This window comes from Hipposideros armiger, unplaced genomic scaffold, assembly GCF_001890085.2.
Source record: "Hipposideros armiger isolate ML-2016 unplaced genomic scaffold, ASM189008v1 scaffold_350, whole genome shotgun sequence".
NCBI lineage: Eukaryota > Metazoa > Chordata > Mammalia > Chiroptera > Hipposideridae > Hipposideros > Hipposideros armiger.
Window position 1 is genome coordinate 1,436,629 of NW_017731700.1, and position 13,555 is coordinate 1,450,183.

Genomic DNA, 13,555 nt, shown 5'->3' on the forward strand with positions numbered 1-13,555 from the left:
GATGAAGGACAACAACTTGGCTATTCCCCTTCCCCAGTTCCCCAACATTGTTCCCCTTCCCCAGTTCCCCAACATTGTTCCCCTTCCCCAGCTCCCCAATAAAAATCTTTTTAAAAATTTAGAAAATAAAATAAAAAGCAGATTTCAGGGGTGGCCAGTTACATAGCTCAGGTGGTTAAAGCGCAGGCTCATAACACCAAGGTTGCCGGTTGAATTCCCACATGGGCCAAGAAGCTGTGCCCTCCACAACTAGATTGAAGGCAACTACTTGACTGGGAGCTGATGGGTTCTGGAAAACGCCTTCCACAATCAGACTGAAACAACTACTTGACTTGGAGCTGATGGTTCCTGGGAAAACACACTGTTCTCCAATAAAATTTCTAAAAACAAACAAACAGAAAAACACCTCTTATAAAAAAAATACCTATTCCATAGGTTGTTAATGATTAAACAAGATGACATAAGTAAAAAGTGTAGGGTTGAACTTGATACGTGGTAGGGGTCCATATATGTTCTCTAAACCTTTCTTTTCCCAAATTTAATGGAGTACAGGCTTTTACTTTTTTTTACCTTTTTAATTAGTTTCAGGTGTACAAAACAACATAGTGATTAGACATTTATATAGCTCACAAAGTGATAACCCCAACAAGTCTATTACCCACCTGACACTGTACATCGTTATTACAGTATTATTGACTATATTCCCTATGCTATACTATTTTTTTAATTATAGTTGACATTCAATGTTATTTTATATTAGTTTCAGGTGTACAGCATAGTGGTTAGACATTTATATAATTTATGAAGTGATTCCCCCGATAAGTCTAATACCCATCTGACACTATATATAGTTTTTATAATACTATTGACTATATTCCCCATACTGTACTTTACATCCCCGTGACTCTTTTGTAACTACTTTTAATGAGTAAAACTGTGACTTGAATGAGAAAATCATGAAAATCCGTTTTAATTTTCTAAATTCAGAAGCTATTGTTTGAACAACTAGACACTATGGAAACTTTTTAAAAATGATTGAAGCCCAGGCTTCCAGCTACTCTCCATCTAGTAGAAGAGAAAGACATGAATAATACAATTAAAAAATATGGTAAGAGGTAGAAGCAGTGTCCTATTGGAATTTATAGGATAGGCAGGAATTCTGATACAGTGGGAAGGCATTGAAAAAGTGCCAATGTAATTTCTATGACAAAGTAGATGTATTCTTGAAATTCTGTTTTTTAAGGAACAAAATATAAATTACAGTTTGCATTGTGGCATATTGTCTTTAAATGTTGGAGGCATATTTGAGCACACAGAAGTTCAACTGAAGTAACTTTATCCAAATGTAGGTATGCAATGTAAACTACTTGGTCTTAATGTTGTTTTCATATTTCAGTTTTTAGAGAAATGAATGCATTTTGGAAACTCTTGCTATCAGTGTAACCGTGAAATAGTTTGAGTACTAATGGCATTTTTGCGATTGAATTTCATTGAAGCTCTAAAAATATATTCTGTGCTTCTTACCAAAATCATGTAGCTCATACATATTTAAAGAAAATGGCTTTTCTTTTCTTTATAAAAGCTTAGCAGGAGTTACTGGAAATATCCAAATTTTCTTTTAAAGGATTTTTTGTTTATTCCAGGGCTGCTTTGTTAAACATTGGTTTCTACTGTCCTGCAAATCTTTTAGAAATCCTTCATAATCAAGTCCCCTGCTTAGGATCTTCTGGCATCTTGGGTTTTACCCTGTGTTTTTGTATCTGCCACTATTTTTTTTTACATTTGTCTTCACGTAATTTCTACTGTTCTCATTTGCAAAGACTTGGCCATTTAAAGCTTGCCTTTGATACCATCCCTCAAATCCATCTGCATTAGTCTTGGATGTAATTCAAGTTATATATTTAGCATTCATTTCTAATAAGTTCATGAACACTAGCACTGGAGGCTCAGCAATTTATATGGTATTGAATTGAATGTCTTGGAATGTTAAATCAGACTATATAGACTTAATCAAGTAAATACACCAGCAATCTATCACTTCCTTGTGAGTGCATTTCTCCAATTGTGTCATAGAGCTTGCTGCTTAAACCTAAATCAGAAGTGCTCCAAAGACAAAGTGCAAAATGATTGTCAAAGACATCATCAACTAAATTTTTTTTCTTTTCCTGTTTTTTCTTCTTGGCTCTATTTTTTTATCATTTACATATTCCTCATCTTGGTGCTTAAATAACTCATGATCTATAATGAAAAGAAAGTAGTAACATTTGGAAATCTAGGCCAGGGCCAGGATCCTGGGGGCATACTGGTTGTTCAATGTAAGGACTGACTACCACGTGACAAATGATAGAATCCAGGAGTCGGCAAACCTTCATAAGGTAGCTAAGTTATGGATGGGTGTATTGTAATGAAATCTTGGAATATGAAGAACAGAGTTTCAGTAACAACTTTACCATTTAGAGGCTGCATGCCCTTTTGGACAAGGGTTTTTTGATGTTGTTGTTTTACTTTTTACTTTTCCAAGCCTCAATTTGCTTATCTTTAAAATGGGGATATTATTGCCTTAGATAATTGTTATGATTAAATGAGGTGAGAGATATAAAATATTTTTATATTATAAAATAATTATATAAATATAAGGAAGTAGTAGTACTAGCTTCCTGGTCTAAGCCACGTCAAAAAAACCACAAAACTCTGGGCTTCAGTGGGACTGACACCAACTCCGAGTTTTTGAGCAAGTCATTCCTCCTCTTAGAGCATCAATTTTCTTACCTGTCAGATTACAGTAGATATCAGGCTAGGTGAACACTAAGCATTCTTCTAGCTCTAAAGATCCTAAGTGTACTTCCTTTCATTGTCACTCTTATTTACTTATGACACAGGTAACAAAATCAAAGGGAAAATAAAGTACCATCATAGAATACCCTTTGTGAGTTAACTCACAATTAAAACCCGAACTGGGAGTGAAAGACCTCAATTAGCACCTCTTTCTTTCTGAGGACTAGGCCTTCCTATTAACTGTTTCTAATAAGCTATATTTGCTGGTCAGGTAACAATCTGAGAAGTTTCTGCTGTTCCTGCGACAGCAAATAAATAGTTTGACAATTTATCTCCTTGGAGTTAAACCAAATACCTTTCACAAAATTATATATATATATATATATATATATATATATATATATGAGGTAGGTTTGGGCATTAAAGAACTTCCTCACATACCTCTACTCATGGATTATTCCCTTCTAAAATATATTTACTACAGATATGTATAAACATGTTACAAGAAACTGTTAGGCTTACTGATGAAGAGTACTTTATATTTTCATCTAATAAGCATGTTCTCAAGTGTCTGCTATATGCCAGACATTATGCTGGATGCTGTACTTACATTATCTCTAATTTTCACGTAACCTAGATGTCAGGTATGGGTCTCCCTGCTAGGGGTGGAGCTACATATAGTGGGATAAGGAAGCTATTTACATTCTCACAGTGATCTCTGGTTCTGAGTGCCTACTTTTTACTGCATTTCTTCCAAGTTTTTTTTTCCATTTTGCAGTTCAAAATGGGAAGATTGCTTATTATCTTGGCATGTTGCACATGCTATATCTCTCTATTCCACACAGCATCCATCCAGGTGTGAAACCTAGCCTCTTCTTCAATTTACAAATGAGTTATATTCACTGGAAGTGTTTGAGTATGTGCTAGATTTTAATTAAAGGGACAGAAAAACTTTTTGTGGCATTACAAATAACTTCAAATTAACACCGAATATCACATACCATCTGGGATTTTTTTCCTTTGTCCAGTTCACCCCACAAAGAAGGTCGGTCTTTCATTGATTAGTGTCGTTCTTATCTTTCCCTTAGGCTTCCACCTATATGCTAACTTCACTTCTGATTCAATTATGTGTAACATTTCAGTCCTTATTCCCTAAGTGAGCCTGGGGCTTGCCTTTGCATGTCCAGACTCATCTAGGTATATGCTCAGTGGGGAAAACGAAAACAGTCCTACCACTTGCAGAATCTGCTTTCCTTATAAGGCAATAGTGGTTACAAACAGTATTTTTTTCTCCTAATACCAAATAACACTGTATGAGTTGGTATTATCCTCATTTAATAGATGAGTAAACAAGCTCAACGAAGTAAATGATTTATCCAAGATTATTCGCTTAGTAAGTGTCGAAGTCATATTTTGAATCTAGATCCATTTGAATCCAAATCCTGAGCATTTTCTACCAAGCAAAAACAACAGTTTAAAAAAATGGGAAAGGCACACTTTAAGGTTCTGAGTTTGAAAATAGAAAAATTGCTTTGAAAATTCATAGCATCTGAATTCATTTGTAATAAGGACACGTAGCTTTACCACTGTAGCCAAAAGATGCTATTTAAGAAGGTACGGGGGCAGCCGGTGGCTCAGTTGGTTAGAGCGTGAGCTCTGAGCAACAGGGTTGCAGGTTCAATTCCCACAGGGGCCAGTGAGCTGCGCCCGGAGCTGAGCTGCCAACAGGTGGCAGGATGGCTCAGCTGGTGAGAGCACATGCTCTTAACAAGGATGCCAATTCGACTCCCGCATGGGATGGTGGGCTGCACCCCCCCCTGCCCCTTCTCCACCCCGCCCCCCTCCCACAACTAGATTGAAAGCAGCAACTGGACTTGGAGCTGAGCTGTGCCCTCCACAACTAAGATTGAAGGACAACAATTTGACTTGGATCTAATGGGTCCTGGAAAAACACAATGTTCCCCTTCCCCAGTGCCCCAACACTGTTCCCTTCCCCAAATTCCCCAATAACATATTTTTTTAAAAAAAGAAGGTAGGGAAATATAATAAGTGAAAAGTTTCAGTAATTTGAAAAATCCTGCCTGATATCAGATAAATGGGACATTATGGTTAATTAAATTTCATCTTTTAAAATTCATTTAACCTAATAAGTATTTATTAATCCTACCTTTTTCAGTTTTTTAAAACCGTTTTCCTGATACCTGTTTTTTTGTATTTTTTTAAATTACAGAGACAATTAAAAGCTGATGCTAAAAAAGCTATTGGAAGGCTTCAACTACGCACGCTGAAACAAGGAGACAAGGTACATTTATGACTTGAAAAGGTTTTTTGTTTTAAAGCAGTGCTTAGCAAGCCATTGTTAAAACTGAGTATTCTTTCAAAGTAGTATTTTCATTGCCATTTATAAACCTTACTGACTTTAAAAAATCTATTTGATGCTGGAAGTAGACTGAGTAATGGCCCCCAAAGATATCTAGGTCCCAATCCCTGGAACCTGTGAATGTTACCTTATATAGCAAAAAGGACTTTGCAGGAGTGATTAAATTCAGGATTTTGAGATGGGGAGATAATTCAGGGTTATCCAGATGGGTCCTAAATATAATCACAGTGTCCTTATAAGTGGGAGGAATAGGGAGATTTGACAGTAAGAGATGTGACAATGGAAGCAAGGAGTTAGAGTGATTTAAGAAGGGCCGTGAGCCAAGGAACACAGACAGTCTCTAGAAGCTGGAAAAAGTAAAGAAAGGGATTCTCTCCTGAAGTTTTCAGAAGGAGCACAGCAGTGCCAACACCTTGATTTTTAGAATTCTGATTTACAGGACAATAAGAGAATAAATTGTATTATTTTAAACCACTAAGTAATGGTAATTTGTTACAACAACAGCTAACTAATGCAGTACTTCAGTATAACTTTACTTGAACATCCATGATCAGATTTAGGACAGTTGAAAACTACCATCAATGTGTAAAACACGTATAAAAAATGTCTATAGAATGTATTAAAATAAAAAGTACCATTTATAATAGTACTAAAACTATTAAATACTTAGGTATAAATCTTACAAAATATGTACAAGATCTATATACTGAAAACTGCAAAACATCAAAGAAAGAAAGAAATCAAAGAAGACCTAAATAAGTGGAGATATATACCATGTGCATGGTTAAGAAGACTCTGTTGTCAAAATATCAATTTCTGCAAACCTGGTCTATAAACTCAATGCAGTTTCAATCAAAATCCTAGTTGGAGCTTTTGTAGAAGTTGAAAAGTTGATTCTAAGTTTATAAGGAAAAGCAAAAGAACTAGAATAACCAAAACAATTTTGATAAGGAACAAATTTAGATGCCCCACGTTACCTGATTTCCAGGGTTATTTTAAAGCAACAGTAGTCAAGATATTACAGCATTGAGAAAGTATAGACTTTTAGATCAATGGAACAGAAGACAGAGCCAGAAATAGACCCACACATACATGGTCAATTGATTGCTGTCAAAGGTACAAAGGCAATTCAATGAAGAAAGGATAGCCAGTTGTTGGCTCTTCATTAGCAATGTTTGGATATCCATATTCAAAAAAATGAACCTTCATCCATATTTTATATTCTTTGTAAACTTTAACTCAAAATGGATCACATACTTAAATACAAAACATAGAATTATAAAATTTTTAGAAGAAAATTTTGGAGAAAAATATCTTCATGACTTGGGTTAGGCCAAGGTTACTTAGCTGTGACACAAAAAAAACATGTCCATTAAAGAAAAAAAATGAGAAATTTAACTTTCTCAAAGTTAAGAATTTTTGTTCTTTGAAAGACACTATTAAGAGACTGAAAAGACAAGTGACAGAATGGGAGAAAATATTTGCAAATCCCATATCTGATAAAGAGCTGTATCCAGAATACATTAAGAACACTCAAAGACTCAACAGTAAAAAACAATCTAGTGAAAAAACTGGGCAAAACAGACATTTTACTGAAGAATATATATGGATGGCAGAAAAAGCACATAAAACAATATTCAACATCATTAGTCATTAGGGAAATGCAAATAAAAAACACATGAGAGGGCCGGCCAAGTGGCACGTTGGTTAAGAGTTGGCTTGGGATGCCAGCTCTGAGCAGCAGGGCCCTGGTTCGGATCCCACGTTAGGGCCAGTGATGCTGCACCCTCTACAGCTAAGATGGTGAATAACAGCTCAACCTGGAGCTGGGCTGCCGTGAGTCACCAGCAATGGCGTAGGCTGCAGTGGAGCTGCAGTGGGCTCCCGTAAGCTACCATGAGCATCGGCAGCCGGCATGAGCTGCCAAGAGCCACCGTGAGTGGCTGTCCAGTGGCCAGGGACCCACCTGCCTCACCCAGGAAGAGCGCAATGATAATATCAGCATGGGCCAGTGAAGCGATGTCCTCCACAACTAGAGTGAAGAACAAAAGGACAGCAACTTGTCTGTTCCCCTTCCCCTGATTCCTCAACGCTGTTCCCCTCCCCAAAATCCCCAATAACATCTTTAAAAAAAACACAAAAAAACATGAGATGCCACAGCACATTCATGATTTGGATTGTACCAGAGAATGAGAATGGCTATAAACAATACAACTCACAATACCAAGAGCTGGCCAAGATGTGAAATACTTGGGATTCTCATGCATTCCCTGGTAAGAATACAATGTACAGCCAGTCTGGAAAACAGTTGGGAAGTTCTTTATGAAGTCAAACATACACTTTCCAAAGAATCCAGCAATCCCGTTACTAGATAGTTACCCTAGAGGGAAAAACACAATATGTGCACATAAAAACCTGTACATAATTGTTCAGCTTTTTCCATAATTACCGAAAACTGGAAAGAACCCAAATGCCTTTCAACTGGTGAATGGATAAACAATGGTGGTACATCCATATGATGGAAAACTATTTAGCAATATAATGGGGGGACCCTGCTGATACACATGACAACATGAAGGAATCAAAAATATATTATGTTAAGTGAAAGAAGCCAGACTCAAAGGTTAGGTAATGTATGATTCCATTTATATGACATTCTGGAAAATCCAAAACTATAGGAACTGAAAATGTTTGCCCAAACTTGCAAAACTATATACCAAAAAGAGTGAATTTTACTGTATGTGAACTATATCTTAATTTTCTTTAAATTGGAAAACATAGCTGTAGAATTTATACAAATGGCTTTTTGTAAATTGAAAAACTGTTTAAATCAATGTTCCATGTTTCCCTTTGTCCTGTTTCCCTGTTGGTTGACTTTACTCTTTTACCTTTTTAAGTCTAAATAATTTTATTTTAAATTTCAATTTATATAATACAGAGTTATCAACTATAGTCACCATGTTTTACAGCAGATCCTCAGAATCTATTCATCTTGTAGCTGAAACTTTTTACTGTCATACCAACTTCTCCCTATTTCCTCCACCCCCAGCCCCTAGAAACCAGTTTTTAGTCTCTGTTTGCATAAATTTGACTTTTCTTCGTATTCCAATTAACACTAAATAATTTTAAATTGTTACTGAAACATAGTCATTTCGTGATATGACATTCCTCCTTCTATAGGAATTTATGAAAAACATGTATATTCTAATCTTGCTCTGTAGTTTAATGTATTTTTTCTTAACCATCAGAGTAACAATAACTATTTGCTATAGGAAATTGGCCCTGATGGAGACAGTTGTGCTGTGTGTATTGAACTGTATAAACCAAATGATTTGGTGCGCATCTTAACCTGCAAGTAAGTTTGATTTTCGTTTATATCACCAATAAGAATTTCTGATTTACAAAATTGATTGTAATGGGGAGAAACTATTTTTAATGTTTCCAAATTGATGTAAACAAAATATTTATTTTTAAGTTATTGTCACTTAAATATAGGGAAATGCTTTATTCTTTTTAATATAATTGAAATTGGTATAAGGCTAATTACAAAAAGTTTCCAAAATGTGGTGCAATTTGGAAACTAGTTCCAAACTTAGAACCTAGCCAGCACCACAACCATACATACATATATATATATATATATATATATATATATATATATATACACACACACACACACAGTGGATTATTTAATTAAAATTCATTCTGGGGCCGGCCGAGTAGCACATTGGTTAGGAGTTGACTTGGGATACCAGCTCTAAGCAGCAGGGCCCCCGTTCGGATCCCACATGAGGGCCAGTGATGCTGTGCCCTCTACAACTAAGATGTTAAACTATAGCTAGACCTGGAGCTGGGCTGCCGTGAGTCGCCGGCGACGGCATAGGCTGCAGTGGGGCTGGCCGGCAGCGGGCGTGCGCTTTCATGAGCTGCCGTGAGCCGCCATGAGCGGCTGTCCAATGGTCGGCGTCTGACTGCCTCACCCGGGAAGAGCGTAATGATAATACCAACATGGGCCAGTGAAGCGACGTCCTCCACAACTAGACTGAAGAACAAAAGGACAGCAACTTGTCTGTCCCCCTCCCCCAATTCCTCAATGAAATCTTTAAAAAATCAATAAATAAAAATACTATGTTATGGAATTTCCAAATTTTGCTTCTGTGGCTCCTTCTTAGCATTTATACTGTGATCATATGTTTAAAAGGGGAAAAAAGCATCTGTTAAAAGACTAAGTAAAATTACAGGGTAACCTGTAGTATATTAGACAAAGTGTTGCCATTTCATAACTGATAACTAAAGTGTGTGTGTTTTTTTCCTTCATTAGCCATATTTTCCATAAGACATGTGTTGACCCATGGCTGTTAGAACACAGGACTTGCCCCATGTGCAAATGTGACATACTCAAAGCTTTGGGAATTGAGGTAAACATTGCTTAACTATTTATGTGAAGAAACTCAAGTTGTGTGTTATTTATGTACCTGGGACTTCGGGAAAATAACATCCTTATATTTTAGCTATGTAATGTGCCAGACTTATAGTTTTACCAAAGTTCGATCTATTTATATCATAGTGACAGTGAGGTGCCATATTGGATCACCTCCATTTTCCTTCCTTCTCCTTTTCCTCAAATGTACTTATTTTTTTGGTCAGATTTTGAAGTAATGACCATCTAAAATACCAACTGTCTTCTGATAACCCCATTCTGGTTTTTATTCTCTTACTATTGCATAGCAACCAAACTTATAGTTAAATGATCATGTATAGTTTCAGGAAGTATAATAAATATTAAATTATAATTATATTTGGTAAATGAAAAACTACCTTTCCCATAATGCACACAACAAGAAGTCAAGCTGAAAAAAGTCTTCCCGATTTGAGGAGATATACAGAAGACAGTCATTCTCAATTCCCCTAGGGAATAACATGAGATTTCTTTTTGATCGCCTGCCTTGGACCATTATGATGTGCTGGGACCACCCAGATGAACATGTCAGATGTGGTGACAATCTGCTTGTAACACCTTTTGCCCCTTTGGTGGACCCAGGTACTCCAACTGCTCTGGCAGAGACCAGCAAGAGATTTTTGTGATTGACAAAAGGGATTATAGCTTTATAAGGCTATAAAAGCATTGCTGTAATGAGTCACCTAGGAAGAAACATTGTAGTGATATGGCAAGGAAAAGCGTGTAACTCTGACAGTCTTTGAATTTGTTCAAATGCTTTCCAAAGGTGAGTGTTGAAGATGGATCGGTGTCTTTACAAGTCCCTGTATCCAATAACACATCCAGCAGTGCCTCTCCTCATGAAGAGGATGATCGCAGTGAGACTGCATCGTCCGGATATGCTTCAGTTCAGGGGGCAGATGAACCACCTTTGGAGGAACATGTGCAGTCAGCAAGTAAGTACCATGCTGAGGGTCAAGTTCTCCACAAAGGATCCATTGTGGGCCATAGTCCTGCTTCTTAGCATTTCTTCCATTCATCCATTAACACATTTCAGATTTTTTTCTATGAAAAACAGTGCAAGGCAGGATGCACCCCTACCTTAACATACACGTATTCAAATATACCTGAACCAGATAAAATGCATCAGGAGTGGGTATTATTCACCGAAGAAAAATATTTATTGGAAAGCTTCTCTCTGATGCATTATGTGTTAGCTTATTAACATACAAAAGAAGGCCAAGGAGAAACTTTAAACTTTTGAAGCTGTTATTTATTGCAGATCAATCAGAAGTTAAGATAAAGGAGTTCTGAAATGATAAATAGAATTCAGTTTACAAAAGCTTGATTTATACACAACTTCTCAGGGACCCATCTTTTGCACAAATCAGAACTAAGAATGCTATGTGCTGCCACCTGTTGATTGCTTATCATGAAATGAACAAACCTTGGAAACTAAATACAGTAGTGCCCCCTTATCTGCAGTTTTGCAGTCTGAAAATATTAAACGGAAAATTCCAGAAATAAACAGTTCATAAGTTTTAAACTGTGCACCATTCTGAGTAGCAGGATGAAAGCTAGTGCTGTATATGCTCCCCACCCATTAGTCACTCAGTAGCCACCTTGGTTGTCAAATCGACTATAGTGGCATCGCAGTGCTTGTGTTAAGGTAACCCTTATAGTAGCCTAATGCTGTGTCACATTACCTACGTCATTCACCTCACTTCATCTGATCACATAGGCATTGTATCATCTCACATCATGACAAGAAGGGTGAGTACAGTATAATAAGATATTCTGAGAGACCATATTCACATGACTTTATTACATTATATTGTTATAATTGTTCTACTTTTTCTTAGTTATTGTTAATCTCTTACTGTACCTAATTTACAAATTAAACTTTATCCTAGGTATGTATGTATAGAAAAAAACATAATATATATAGGGTTCACTACTATCCACAGTTTCAGGCATCTCTGGGGGTCTTGGAACATATCCTGTGTGGATAAGGGGGGACTACTGTATATTATTTTCAAATTCATGTGAATCAGTATTGCAACTTAGTAATGCTATAGCCATAAATAAATATTAGGGAATTATGTTACTTTTTTCCTTAGAAAGGGAAAACCCCTATAACAAATTATTTTCCCTTTCTTTAACTTCCACCATTTTCCTGGATTTTGGTAGTTTGAACATTTTTTCTCAATCCTCATTTTGAGATAACCTAATTCTGGCATACAAGTAGAAAAAAACTAAATGTCAAGATGACTTATGAAACGTCAAATATCAGCCTCCTATAACATAAACCTTTGTCCTCTGTAGGCCTATCAGTGCTATCGATACTATTTCTGAAAATGTCATGAGTAATACTGTCATGCAAATGCAAACCTTGTATTGCGTGTAATCTAATCTTCAGATATATCCTAGAGTATAAAGTCGTCATCAGAATCCTAATAATCTCTGGATTATCTACCTATAATAGAGAATCATTGTCTATTTGCCCCAGATGATATTTTGTTCCCATAACTGTGTTGTAATAGAATTCAGAAAAGATAAAGGAGAGTGCACAAGATAATGTAGTTTATTGCTAGGCTTGTTTAAATAAAGTTCCAACCTACTTTTTGTGCTCTGTTCTTGTGGAGGAGGGTGGTAAGCAGAAGTTTTTGTAGAGAATTTGAGAAGCAAGTGAAATTATGATCCATGTTCCTCCTCCTGTATTATTTATCTGCATGAATGGTAGTAACACCCACCCAGGTGCCTCAAACCAGAAACCAAGGAGATCCTTGATTCTTCCCTCTCCTCTTTCCAAGTGATTCAACATCCTTTTTCTCTAATTCATCCCCTAATTTCCAATCTTAATTTCACCGTCATAACTTGAGCCACTATTTTCTCTCTTCCCATTCCATTCCTTCTGCTCTTTCTCCCCCAAGAAATCGGGGAAATCCAGTCTAACGCCTATTCCTCCTTTAAAACTAACCCCCCTTTGAGAAGCCTCCCTTGACTCAAGTGTGTGGTCCTACCGTCTGCTTCCATAGAACTTCTATCATTGTGCTTATTGTACTCAATTATATTAAAACTTTTTAAAAGTCCTTTGGGTAGGGACAATATCTTATTATTTACTATGGTATACCCAGCACCTAGCACAGCCTACCACATAATAGATACTCAAATGAGTGTTGAATAAATGACCACCTAGAAGAGATTTATCTGTGATTATATATTACTAGTTTCGGTAACTTGCCTGTTAACCACTGATTATTATGGTACTAGTTGATTTAAACAACTTTCTAAACATATAATTGATTAGTGCAGGTCTGTGTGTCCTCTCATTGGGTTAAGTTCTGTTAGAGCACTGGTTTTCAAACTTAGGCATGCATCAAATCACCTGGAGGGCTTGTTAAAACAGAGGAGCTACCAATTTCTAACTCAGTAGATCTGGGGTGGGCCTGAGAATTTTCATTTCTAAAAAATTCCCAGGTGATTATGACGCTGCTAGTCCAGGGACCACACTTTGAGAACCACCGAATAAGGGCCTTAGTTCATAACCCTGGCTGCCCATTAGAATCACTCAGAAAAATTTTAAACATTACCAATGCCTGGGCTCTACTCCAGAATAGTTGTTAAATCAGAATCCATGAGGGTTGAGATCAAGACCAGGTTTTTTTTAACTTTATTAATTTTAATTTCAAGCAATTTCAGGCTGACTAAAATAAAAGTTTCAAAAATAATACAAAGAATGACCATATACCTATCACCAAACTTTTCAGAAGGTAAACATCTCATATAACCATATACAATGATCAAAACCAGGAAATTAACTGATAAAATATTAACTAAACTACAGCTGTTACGGGCCGGCCAAGTGGCGCGATGGTTAAGAACTCGCTTGGGACGCCAGAGGGCCCCAGTTCGGATCCCACATATGAGGGCCAGTGACACTGCCCTCTACAGCTAAGATG

At 36.7% G+C, this 13,555-nt stretch overlaps 1 protein-coding gene across 2 annotated transcripts in view; it reads left to right on the plus strand.

Annotated features, from left to right (window-relative positions):
- Positions 1-13,555, plus strand: part of RNF128 (ring finger protein 128) — a 126,613-nt gene that overhangs the window by 106,295 nt on the left and 6,763 nt on the right. For both annotated transcript variants that reach the window (XM_019661486.1, XM_019661485.1), the window contains exons 3-6: positions 5,006-5,077; positions 8,428-8,510; positions 9,477-9,573; positions 10,381-10,549. In XM_019661486.1, coding sequence (XP_019517031.1) covers positions 5,006-5,077; positions 8,428-8,510; positions 9,477-9,573; positions 10,381-10,549 — 421 coding nt within the window. The remainder of the gene's footprint in view (positions 1-5,005; positions 5,078-8,427; positions 8,511-9,476; positions 9,574-10,380; positions 10,550-13,555) is intronic.